The sequence below is a fragment of the Stegodyphus dumicola genome, chromosome 3 (genome assembly GCF_044657685.1).
Source record: "Stegodyphus dumicola isolate Sdum_Otavi_A_Nest chromosome 3, ASM4465768v1".
Classification (NCBI taxonomy): Eukaryota; Metazoa; Arthropoda; class Arachnida; order Araneae; family Eresidae; genus Stegodyphus; species Stegodyphus dumicola.
Window position 1 is genome coordinate 247,846,566 of NC_140770.1, and position 13,880 is coordinate 247,860,445.

The 13,880-nt window shown below is 32.7% G+C and overlaps 1 protein-coding gene across 1 annotated transcript in view; it reads left to right on the top strand.

Moving 5' to 3' along the window:
- LOC146998313 (neprilysin-2-like) overlaps positions 1-12,321 on the top strand; it is a 56,069-nt gene extending 43,748 nt beyond the window's left edge. Inside the window, exons 7-11 of the mRNA XM_085812495.1 lie at positions 2,734-2,953; positions 7,516-7,593; positions 7,684-7,787; positions 12,108-12,159; positions 12,280-12,321. Of these exons, the coding sequence (XP_085668621.1) occupies positions 2,734-2,953; positions 7,516-7,593; positions 7,684-7,787; positions 12,108-12,159; positions 12,280-12,321 (496 nt within the window). The remainder of the gene's footprint in view (positions 1-2,733; positions 2,954-7,515; positions 7,594-7,683; positions 7,788-12,107; positions 12,160-12,279) is intronic.
- The last annotated feature ends 1,559 nt before the right edge of the window (positions 12,322-13,880 follow it).

Genomic DNA, 13,880 nt, shown 5'->3' on the forward strand with positions numbered 1-13,880 from the left:
CTCATAGCAACAAAAATACAACGCACGTTAAAATCTTTTCGGTATTGCTATCAAAACGTAAAGAAACGTCTTGGAGGTGTACCCTCGAGCCCAAGCAAAGTCAACGAGTTTCTAAGCGAAAAACAAATGATGTCATAAGAAGCCATATCGAATCACGAGGAGGGATCTTTCCCTATGTGCGTGGCGCGATACAGAATGCTTATATGCATCCCAGCGGTGTTGTAATAAACTTCGTGCTACCCCCATTTTGAAAAGGACTGTTGCATTTTCTTTAGATCACCGTATTAGGCAGGGGCGGAATCAGATTAAAGGTCCCCGTAGGGTTATCTTTTTTTTTTTTTAATTTTTTATTACCTGTTTGTTGCCATCAGCCCCGCACTTACCAGAGACAGCTTTTTATTTTCATTCAACCCATCAATTTGACCGGGCCCGCAGGGTCACTGCTTCCAGTTCCCGGTCTTATGGCGGAATGTTGCAAATTTCGACTATAGTGACCTAGCCTCTAGTAGTTAATGCACCGTATTATTTTCTGAAACTGCCTGAAGACTCAGGAGCTAAATCCAATCTGCACACAGTAGAAATATATAATTTAGCAGTATAGCTGCTGGTCTGTAATCCAGTATTTACAACTCATAGTTCTATTATTCATAGCTCTTAGGAAAAAATTATCCGGTTGTGGTTGAAGGTTCCAGATCAGTTATAGCTTGGCCGATGTCGTCAGTCGTTCCAGATGGAAATGTTTCCTACAAGACAATGATATAATTCTTTCCACTGGCAGTTCTAACGAGGACAGACCCAGAGTAGGAAGAGTTTTCTTGTACTGCATTACGCAAAGGTATTGAGTTGGTGTTTCTTCTTGCACTGCACCAGCAGTTTGCTGCAACAAGTCAACCTGCCTTTCTCTGCAAAGATATCCAGCTTCTTAGTAATAAATTCCGAAGAGAATAGGCTCTGATGTATTCTGGGAGCGTTCGCCTTTGCTATATATAATTAATAATACGTGCTCACAGAACTTGTTGTTTAAGCTTGTTCTCTTCTCTTCCTGCCATCGCACTTCAGTGAATGCAATTTCACGGCTCTCGTAGGTAAAGGTTTTAACGCATTTTTGGCTTTTGGCCCTACCATCCACGTAGACTAACTGGCAAATAATATGCACGGCCGTAAAATAGCAGGCTTAGGTAGCAGAGAAGCAACGTGGCCGAAAGACAGAACACTCTCTGAAGTAGAGTAGTAGAGCAGTAGAAGTAGTCTGAAGTAACTCAGACACCAGCTTAAATAATAGCCTTCTACCATACTTTGCAAAATGCGCGAAATTGAAATTTTGTCAAAAAAGCGTGAGGTAAAAACAGAGCTATAGGAAAGGTTACTTAAAAAATAGAACTAACTTTTAATTAAATTAAATAAACCCCGACGACATTTCGGATATCTTTGTGATAAATTGAGAAGCAAAAAGCAGCAGTCTATCTAGGCTGAAGTGCGGAAAGCAACTGACTTGTGTTCAGGAAGAAATATTAATTCAGAATGAATTATTTTGGGTTTTCAATGTATTTGATTTTAGAATTAATAAAGCTGTAAAACTACTACTGGCTGTTTTAGTTCAATTTCTATCCACCAGCATTATATAAGAGTCATATGATCATGAATTATTCTAGAACTAACACAGCGTAGATGCAATGAACGGTGTTATTTTACAATTAAAACTAGTTGATACCCGTCCGCATTGCTGGGCACACTGTAGTCAGTCGGGTGTATAGTTTCGGAGATCTCGTGATGAGTCAGTAGTATTTCGCTTATATATATATAGATTAGGACTTAAAGGAATATTGATATTTTTTTTCAATTAAGTTTAATTTGTTAATAAATTTCACTCTTAATTTTCTATTTACATGTTTATTCGCTTGTTAAAGATCTGCTCGTTTTTCATCAAAGTTAATTATTATAATTTGTATATTTTTTTTGTTTTTGTGTATTAATTGCTCTACAATAAGATCACATCATTTTGTTTTATACTACGTAGCATACATTGTCGTAAATATATACTAGAAATATTTTGATTTTATATTGATTATAACACTAGATTTTTTTCTAAAACTTTTGAAAGTTGTCAAAGTTATGATGTGACCTCGAGGTAACTTTCAAGAACTTTGAACATTTTAAAAATTATTCAGCAAACAAAAATAGGTACTCCAAACTCAGAAGGTTTTGTACTATTTGTAAAAATTATTCTAAGAATTTTGGGAATTTAGAGACTTTTGAAATGGACTCTAAATTCAGTTTACATATATTAATTTGTTATTAGATCATAACACTTTTTTGTCCCGATATTTACAAATTACATTGTTATATGTTTTATATAATCAAATACGAGAAAGTGCACGAACCAAATGCCAAGTCATAGTGAAACGTTAAGATTTTTTGTCCCTGAAGCTCTTCATTTGCTTTCTCAGCTTCATTTGCTTCATCGCACTTTTGCTACTTTATTTGCTTTGCTTTACTATGTGAGCACTATGGCTGAACGTAGGTTTTGGTTAGTTAGGTTGTGGGCTGTGCCCCTTTTAGTTAGCAATTACTTATGCAATAATCTGATATTTCTGCTTCGAAGATATATTTGTTTTGTAATATTCTTCACAAAGTCGGTCAAAAAACTTCCTAAGCCCGCGAAAAAAAATATTTCAGAGAATAAAATAAAGACAAATTAGTTGTCATAATTTTGAAATTGTTTATATCTTTCAGTGTGATAGCCAATTACATGATGTGGAGAGTTGTTCAAGAGTCTTTGCCCCTTTTGTCCAAGTCCTGGAGGACTTTAACTCTTAGGACAAAACATGAACCAGAACTCTCAGAATTGCAACCTCGTTGGAAGCAATGCTTGTCTTTCCTGAAGGACACATTTGAATTGGCAATCAGTTCCTATTATGTACGGCAGTATTTCCCAGAAGAGAACAAGCAAACTGTAAGTATAAAAATATATCCATAGCTATTTGTATATAATTTTGACTTAATGCCTATGCTCTTAAGAGATCTGCTCACTTGAAAACGCAGAGTACTTTGTCATATTTTTTTTATTCGTTGGAATTAAAACGTAACACACTTTTCAGTAACCTTAATACGAAAGGCGGCTATGTTCATTGACTAAGCATTTATTAATTAACAAAATAGTGTATATTTCTCTGCAGATAAATGACCACAAATTACAAATTTTTATACTTTACATATATACTCACTTTAGCAATTATTAGTACACACGAGGGTTAAATGTTTACATTGTATGAAACAAAACTGCAAAGTTACAAAAAAAGTATCTTATCTAGTAGTAATCTTTCAAGGGAATGTATTTTGATATTAAATTGAAAATGATTATCAGTATTCTGTGAATTAATTTGTTTATACAAACGTTACCGTACGTTGTGTTTTTGTGTCATTTTTATACGAAGTTTTTAAATGCTTTTTTACTATACAAAATTAATTTTAAGAATATATGTTTATTTAATTTTACACAAAATATTTTGATGAGATATTTTACTATATAGATTTATAATATTCTATATAAAATTAACAGCTAATCATTCCCACAATAATAAACGGCAGATAAAAGAGGGAAGCTAAAATCGTTTTCATTCATACTACTACTTAATGGCCTGGATAAATACATTAATTAGAGTCACTAGATAACATATTAATTTGCTTATCAAAATTATTTCTGGATGGTTATGGTTAAACATATTCATAAAACAAATTATAATCCTTAAATTAGTCAGCAAATTTTATGTAAAATTTAATTTACAATAAAAAGTATTCATTCAAAGCAAGCAAAAATATTAGTCCATATTGCATGCCACCTTGTAGGATAGATGAATAAAAAATATACGTTTATTCTGATCGTTAAATACTATAGCATAATAAAATAGTCCTTAGCACAGGAAGAAGGAGAATGAGCTTCTTGTTTGTCAAAAATGTAAGGACAGACGCCTTAAACATAGAAAATAATTTTTCTTCTTTAAAATTCGAAATATAATGATCACTATGTGTACCCCATTCCATTGTGGCAAAATGGTTCAGATAACAGTCATGTAGTTTTTTTATGTATCAGAAGGATATAACAGCTCAGATAGATTGATAGAGGGATTCCATCCACAACTCCGAGACTAGAGGGTTTGGAATATCGTAGATTTATATAAACGCTGAAGTTAGGAAACGACTAGAACTCTACCTTCATACACACACAGCTTCAATTAACTGAGCTGTTTAGACTTGCTATTGAATTTAAAATCAATGTTCATGACATCAGTGATATATATATATATATATATATATATATCCTCGTGACTAGAGAACACACGTTCTACAGTCTTCGTGATGCTTCAGAAGCACAGCTTTCGTCTGATTGGTTGTCTGCACCCAGATGTCCAGTCGAGACATTTTAAGTGAGGTTTGAAAAAAAATCCTGCTAAGCCGCAACATCGTTTCCGTGGCTAGGCGGGACTTCGCTTCAGACGGAGCTCTTTTTTTCTAGGAATCCTCCCTTTTAAACCAGTGCTACCAGAATCTTCGTTTCTCAGAAAAGTCCCGTCTAGCAGGGACTGTAGCCAAGTGTGATAACCTCGTCACTAATCCGGACATGATCGAGCGCTTAATTGCAGATACGCGCTCGCAATCATTGAAGATTTTGAAAAATATGGATGTATTATGGAATAAATCTATTTTTTTTCAAAATCTTAGATTCATGAAGAATTATTTTACTTGTGTAAACGAAACGCATTGATTTTATTTTAAAATATAGTTTTCGCGAGTGGCAACGAAAGAGTAATGACGATGGATGCCGATTTGAATGGTAATGTTTATGAAATGCGCATAGTAATTTTGTATTTTTAGTTGTACTGTCTAAGTGACATGTAAGTAATGTTTCGCAATAAAAAAAGTACCTAATACTAGTTTGATATGCTATGACATTTTTACTTGCTTTGTCTGACAAAGTGAATTGATTATGTGAAGTAACAGATTGCCAGTTTTGCTACAATAAGAAATGCGCTATTTTATTATTTTTTTAACTTTTACAGGCACAAGAGATTTTTTCGTATATCCATGCTGAATTATTAAATTCTATAGATGAAAGTCATTGGATGGATCATGTAACTCAAATAATCGCAAAATATAAGGTTTGTAAAATTTAATTATTTTCTTTACGTTTAATTTCTCAAATTCGTAAATTCATAAATTCCATAAGTCAAAGAAATATATTTCCGCCCATAAGCCTTACTCTATTTAAAGATATAAAGTATATATTTATTTTGCTTCGGTATAATATTTAAAACAATGTTCTGTATTTTTCTTCTGGGACGATCATGGCATGAAAGTGAATTTCGTACGTTTCTACATTAGGCGAGGAGCAAATGGTAACCATTCTGCTAGGGCTCGCCAGACTCTAAGCGGTTAGATTACTGAATACCTGATAGTCTGGTCTGGGTTTCGTATCACGGCGATTGAGCTGACCACAAAAGCGTTTTCGTGGGTTTTCTCGTGTATAACGTGCAAATGAGTCAGTTACCCTAGGAAGTCCTTCAAAAAAGCATGATTTCTCTTAGGCTGATACCTTCCAGTGCTTTGCCATAATCAAATAAATCAAATGAAACCGATCTGCACATGTGCAAGAAACAATAGTTATGGATCTAACTAGAGTTTCGTAATAACATTGTGGCAATATAGCGGTTTTTCTTTCTAAAATGATCACTATATTCAATCTTTCACCAATGGACAAAGATACAGAGACATTATAACAGCAATTGCTGAACTGTGCCCACCAGGAAGATTCTGTGCAAATAAATTTCCGGTGGGTTTATATATGCTGTTTTAATACGTTTCTACACAATAAAATTGTGCTAAATAAAATAATACATAGAATTTTATTATGTGCTTAATAACAAATATAATTTTTATGCGTTTTTTGTTACGTTACTTTAAATTAATCAATGTAAATATTAAATACGTTTTCTTGAGTCTTGTTTTATTTTAAATAAATAGCTTACCTAATTGTATCAAATAAGATAATGAATGCATATATTAAGTATTTCTGCTAAATTATGCTGTTTTTCTAAATAAAACACCGTTACGTTCTGGCAAAACTCTCTGCTGACAAATTTGCATTAAATACTATCTAGAGACATTAGGACTTTTCGAAGCAGAAGACATCAAAAATGTGCATTGTCCTCCCAGTACTCGAGCCTGGACCTCTCGAATACGCGCCGACTGTGATAACTGTTACACCTTATAAATATAATTAAGATTTTTTATATTCCTTTTATATCTGTATATTAAATAATTTGCGTTACCTAGCTAATGAATGAATTGTCGATTTATCGTTTACAGTTGTTAGTTTCGTTTTTGTGAATGTTTTTAAACATTTGAAAATAAATCATACTTACAGAAACGCTTCTCCTGTTTATAAATTAACAGCCACCTTTGTTTTATTGTAAATAATTCATTTTAAAAATCTGATAGATTAGTAGATTATGTAGACACGATTTTTTTTAGTAGATTATGTAGTTTAGTAGATTATATAGACACATTAGAATCGGAAAGATTCAATGAATATTATTGAACAAGTAGGTACTTTTACTTCAAGTTTTACAAATATGCTTAAGTTCTTTTTTAATTAGTTAGTTAAACAAGTTTTTAATGAAAATGAACACAAATTAAATTCAGAATTATGACAACTTTTTTAAAAGTTATATTCGTATAAAATCAGAAAACTATAAATGTGTTTTGATACGTTTCATGAGTTTTGCCTCACAATTTGAAAATTATGAGGCCACGGCTTTAAATTGAATGCGTATTTATATAAGTATGGCGAAGAACTTATGGGAAATGATTGCTGTCGGGTATACGTTTGGTATACTAACATGCAACTCCTGAAATAAAGGCTCATTTGCTTGGAGTTTGTGCTACACATTAGTGTTACGAGCTGTTTTCTAAGACGCAAATTGTTCTTATTGCGGGTGTATCGTGAAATAATAGCTTCTAAGTAATTAATTAAAACACTCAAATAAATAGTTTTATTTGGAAAGATAACTTTGAAGTTACATGCCACATTCTAGATTGCAAAATACTTTCTGCTTATTCGGTGTATTACTCCGAACTGATCTAGTTTAATTTCTGGACTTTAAAAGAATAATATATAAACGTTTCTGCCCAGGCACAATTTTGAGAATGATAACAAAGACTTTCAAATGTATTAATAAATGTAGATTTGTTTCTGATTCGAAATCGTTAGACTGTTTCTCTTATATGATGAGAAAATCAAATGCAGTTTATTATTTTTTTCCTGTTTCTTTTTTTATACTTTCCAATTTGCTAATTTGATTTTTCGAATTTTGGTAGACTAGATTTGTGTATTTTACATACACAGATGAGAAACAGACTTCGAAAAATGTTTGTTAAAAATTATGCATTTGCATCATAAACTGTATTGTGTACTGTAATATGTGAGAGAAATATCTTATTTTTTTTATACTGCATTAGGCCAATGCAATAACACCATATGTTGGATATCCGAACGAACTCCTCGATGACGTTATCATGTCCAAACTGTACGTTGGTGTAAGTATTTAGATATTTATGATTGAGATTTCCAGACATTTATAAATAAGACTGTAATTACTTTATAATCTTTTATCGACTATTTTACAGTTAAACCTTACGAATGAGGGCTATTTTGATAAAGCTTTGAAAGTGCGCAAATGGTCAACTGACAATTATTTCTCGAAATATAGGGAAAAAAATGCAGAAAAAGAGTAAGTTTGATTACAAACATAATTTATCTTTTAAATAAGGTGAGAACAAGCCAGTGTAATATTAAAACTATATAAAGCTGCAACCATATTGGCATAGATTTTGTTCAATAAATACTGTTGTCCGTTCTATAATTTATAGAATTATTTATGGAAATAGGTTTATTAAAAATCTGCACAAAAGTAAGTTTGCCATTTTGCCTAATTTTTTTTATATTTAATTTTGCTTGGTTATTTTATGTAAAAATAAAGTAATACACTAAAAAAATAAAAGAACAAAAATCGACATAATAATATCTTACAATTAGAAACATAAGATATAGGAGGTAATTTACAAGTAAGGTCTTATAAGGTATTTCTCCCGCCTTCTTGACATGCTTTCGTGGTATGATGGTTTGTATGCTGGGCGCGTATTCCAGAGGTCCGCGGTTCGATTCTCGGAGACGGCGCTGCATAGTTTTCATCTTTCCTACTTCTAAAATATCAATGTCTTTACAGTGGCGACCGAACTAAAAGGGTGGTGGATGATGATTCCACACACACTCTTTTGGCGATTGGGTCCCTTTCAACCCCACTCGCCCATTAAAAGAGGGAGTATATAAGGTATTTCTCCCGCCGTCTTGGCATGCCTTCCTAGTGTGGTGCTCTGTACGCTGGACGCGTATTTCAGAGGTCTGCGGTTCCATTCCTGGCGAAGGCGGGTGCTCATTTTTCATCTCTCCTGCTTCCAAAAAAATACCTAATGCCTCTACAGCCTTAAGCCATATAAAATACAAGGATATATCAAAAATATTTAGGTATGTCCATGTAAAACTAAGCATCTTCCACGAATACGCTTCTGCCAGTGTATGGAATAAGTCAACTTAAATTGCTAGTTTAGCTTCTGTTTTCAACATCCTCTTTGATTGCCATTTAATTTTGTTCAAAGTGTGAGAATACAGATAAAGGTGTTTATATTTCGTCACTACTTAGATAAGATAAATACATAGCGTATACAGGGCTTCATTTCTAAGCATTTATGCATTTAACTGACTGTACCAGATAAACTATGTTTAAAGAAATTAAAGATTTTTGATAATATTGTGCAATTACTCGTAAATCGTGCATTTATAAATGCCATAACAGCATTTAAGTTGGGCCTGAAAGAATGTTCCAACCTTCACTAGTTAGAAAGACAAAGAAAATTATTAGACTATGAGGCACAAAATGTATTCAGACTCTACGAAGATTAGTAATGGGTTTCTTGAAATTAAAATCCGAAGCAGTTGGCTACCAAAATTATGATTATATTGCTCAACTGCAAAGTAGACTGGGCCAGAATATTAATGCAGGATCAGATTGCTGAAAGAACGATATTGGATGTCTATGCTGCATTAGAATTACAATATTTTTAAATTAGAAATTTTCGATCAATTCTTTCTTTTCCTTTACCTGAATATAAAATGTTTTCAGTTCTATGTATATATTTCCATGATATGCATATATTTTCTGTATATATTTCCATGGATAGGAGCTAGATTCAATTTTTCTCGTTGTATTTATGAAGTATAAAACATAGTTTTTGAATGGCACCTTCATTAACCCACTTCACTTGCTGTGCTTTCTTCAGAAACCTGTTGTATATATAGTATGTTGTTTAGCAACTAAGACATAAATGTATGGTGATTTTTAAGAGAAAGCTGTTGTAGTATATGACATCTGTTGTCTACAACCTTCACTACGCTATCTTATTTCTTATGATTTGCTTTAAAAATTATGTTGTTTGTGCAATCTAGCATATCCATTTAGCCATTTTATTCATTTTGACTTCTTTAAAAGTATTGTTGTATATCTGCTGCATGAATTAGCCAATTATAAACTAACATCAATGAAAACTAGAGCTTGTTTTTAGTCCAAAGGGGCAATTCGCATACAACGACTATTAATTTCGTTCTGGTATTTTGCGTTGATTCACTATACACGTTGATTCACTTTTTGAATTGTTGCCACCAGCTATTATAGCCTTTTATTATATTTAAAAAATTTAAATAATGAAGAATCTGCATAAATTTAGCTATGTTTCTCGCCTTGTGATAAAACAACAAGCCATCCAATTTTGAATGACGTAATCCTCTTGCGAATAGGGGCATCTGAAAGCCCAAATTTGAAATTTGTTTTATTATCGATTTTATATTTTGTAAAACTTTAACGAATTTTTGATTAACATCTCAACCATTTAAAAGCGAGCAATGGCAACACTGAACTGGGGGTAAAAATCCTTTTTATCTCCAGTGCGCGGAACTGTGTATCGTCAATTCTAAAGATATACTCTTTTTAAATATTTTGCGATATTGCTATTCAAATGAAATTTTATGGTTTAAGTGCGAAGAACATGATATTTAATAAATAAAGGTAACACACAAAATGTTATAAAAATGCCCCTTTGGGGGTAATGTAAAATCTGAAATCTTTCAGAATTTTAATGTTAAACTTTTACTACATGTGTCAAGTTAAACTTTTACTACATGTGTCATTACAGTGTCCACCTCTATTTACATGCAAAAACTACTTATATCTACTTTAAAATATACCAAATGCATCAATAATTATAATTTCGTTTATTGAAATTACATTCTTCGTTATTTTCAATATTATTGATGAGATATTTCACATATATTTGCGTTTCGATTTGTAAAGTAGGACTGCAAAATTTGTTATGTTTCCAGCATATTCCGCGAATATTTTCTTAAAGTTTTATTTGCATTTATTTCTTTCTAAAATTATATATATATATATGAGTTTGTGTGTACATACATAGGCCTTAGTAAAATGCATTACATGAGGCTTTATGAATTTGTACAGCTGCATTTGTTTATTTAAATTATTTTCTTTTTAATTTGATCTTTATAGTTATTGACTTTAAAGAACATTTCTATTTGTATTATCTGCTACGTTGTATTTAGTTAATTTAAAATAGCATTATTCAGTTAGATATATTTCATTCGAAGATTTGTATTTTAATCAATACTTAGAAAGGCTTAATGCATAAAATACTGTCTCTATTAGCAAAGAAATTATATTTTTATCGATACATATTTATTTGCAGTTGGAAAACACATGCAAACGCAATTTCTACTGAGTACTCTTACAACAACAAAGATAACAGTATAGGTAAAAGTTATTTTTCTCTTCTCTTTCGAGCTTCCTTTCTAATTATACCTAATATGTAAAAATTCTTAGATAATAGCATTTTTAGTATCAGAAAGAAACATAGAAATTGGGAAACACTTTTCATTTAATCAAATTTTATATTTCTGGAAAGTATAATCGGAATTTTTCTATATCGGACAGCTACTACAAATAGAAAGCTGCAATTTAATTTAAATTAATCATCTTAAACTAACTTAAGTGAATACAGCTTATAAAGCTCCTTTAAATTTTCCCAACGAACTATGCTTAATAGATAATATATTTGTTTACTATATATATATATACGGTTTTTACTTGTGTCCTTATCATCTTCAATAATAATATATTATTTGAATTAACGTTTCATGAAAGTTAAAATTTCCATTTTTAATTCATTTAAGCCCCGCAGAGAAAATAATATGAGTTTATAATTTAAAATTAAAAACGTAGTAAGTTAGTAAATACTTTTCCATTATAATTGAAGAGTGAACAATGATCCTTATACAACCTAATTTTTCATTTTTGCTACTAAATAAAAAAATGTAAACTATTTATGATAAAAAATTAAAATATCTATTTATTCACTAGAATGAAGTTTCAGTTTTAATGTAAAACACATTAAAATACAAGAAATGTTATTTCTTAATATTTCATAAAAAACTAAAATTTTCTCATTTTAGAAATACCTGCTTTAAATGACTTGTCTATCAAAAGTTTTTTCCCATAATGGCCTAAATTCATTCGCAGCTCACTGCATTACTTTTTAAATATTAGCGGTTCTTTTGTTTTGAAATGAGTTTTGATAAACTTTTTAATTTAATTTATTATTTAGGCATGCTGAAGAAAGTTTACGTAAAGTACTAATTTTAAATGGCAATAACTGACTATAAATCTTGATATTTGTAATCTTATACTATGTGTGACTTTCTCAAACATATTGCATACATCAGCATTCTGTATGTGATTTATCATAAATAAGCAATGAGAACTATGAAGAAAAGAAAAAGATTGATTTTAAAAGTTGGATTGTTTTCGGATGTATTAACGACGCAATGCTATATTTTTGCGACTGTATTACAGAAAATATTTATGCGTGGCTTAAAAGAGACTTTTTATTATTAGTATACTTTTTATCTGCAGCATTATCTTTTACAGCATTTCCTGCGGGAATTTTACAACCTATCTTTTTCTACAAAAATGGACCCAAGTAAGTTATTAATAATCTCACATACTTCAACTTAAATTTAGCTAAAAGGAATCATGTCTTTGTTTAAAATGATCTTGGAATACATGAAAATTATACTGGTGATTAATACATTTATTTCAGGAATCTGAATTTTGGAGCTCTTGGTTCTCTGATTGGTCATGAAATTACGCATGGTTTCGATAATAAAGGTAAACTACTTATATCAAAACTCTCTCTCCTTTTGTATTGTTTCGTAAACGAACTGGTCGTATTAAGACAAATGAAGAGGAAAGTACACAAGTCTCAACTCAAGACTTTGTTATTCGAAGTGAGTATTTTAGGTGACTTTGCCGAGTTTTGAACTCGGGACCTTCGATTTCTGACCTCGAAGTCTTATCCATTGAGCCATGATGTGCTCCATCTAGAGGAACAATTTTCGCTACAATGTCTCAGTACCACATTTTAAAACTTCTAGGAGGGGTAGGGTGCACTCCGACTCGGAATCATATAGCAATCCAGGGTCTGAAATGCTTTTCTGACGCGGTCGATAGTATTGTGCGAAAGTTCCGGGAGTTCTTGCCGAGAATCCTTATTTATCACAAGGCAGCAGGTAGGATAGTTCTCACAAGGTAGGATGAATAATTACACGAACTTGGAGTTAGCCGATATGCATTTGGTATATGGGGGCTGTAAACTGTATTGGGCCAACCCCACAGCGTTTGTACGCAGAACGATATCCTATGAGGATACACCCAGCCATAATGTCTCGATGATGATAGTCAGGCACGATCAGCACTGACTCCGGACATTGAACATAACGTGCTACATCAGGTACAGGGGACTCCAAGTTTGAGCATACGAAGTGTAGCGCACCCAGTCAGAGTTTGCCGTTTCAGCATCTGGAGGATTCTCAGAGAAAACGAAATTCATTTGATGCGGAATTTTTTTCGCATCATATCAAGCGTATCCAGGCACTTCTACCGGGCGATTACGACCCCGTATTGCAATTGTACAGTGGTATCTTGAAAGTGTGCTACATATTGCCATTTCTCTGCTAATGTGTTATTCACCGATGATACATCCTTCATAAGGGAAAGGATATTCAATGAACATAACGCCCATTTCTGGGCGGTAGAGATCCCTTATGCAACACGACGTCTTGCAGCGCAGAGTCGGTTTCCTATAAACGGATGGGCCGGCATTGTGGGGGATCACTTTATCGGATCTTACTTGCTTCCTTTTTATCTAAGCGAATGGAACTACTTGATCGTTCTGCACCAAGTCTTGCCACAACTATTAGATGAGGAATGGATTTCTAAATCGATGGGACATACAGTGTGGTTCCAACATGACGGGCCCCCTTCCCATTTTACCTTTAGCTTTCGCACCCGCATAGAGGTCAGAATTAGCCACCAAAGGATTGAATGCGGTGGTCCGATGCGTTGGTCTGCTCAATCACCAGACTTGATTTTAGTGAATCATGTCTTGATTTCTTTTTATGACGGCACATGAAGGCACTGGTTTATGACACCCTCGTTGACAAAGCCTAGGAGCTGGTTGCACGATCTCAATAGCTGCCGAGAAAGTTCGAGATTTGGCTGGAATATTCGAGAATATTCCGAATTCCATGCGCCGTAGATATGAGGCGTGCATTGAAGTCGGTGGACGAAACTTCGAACACTCTGTTTGACTTATGTTACATTTGTTCAAGTAAATTTATTATCAATACGAATATTAACGTA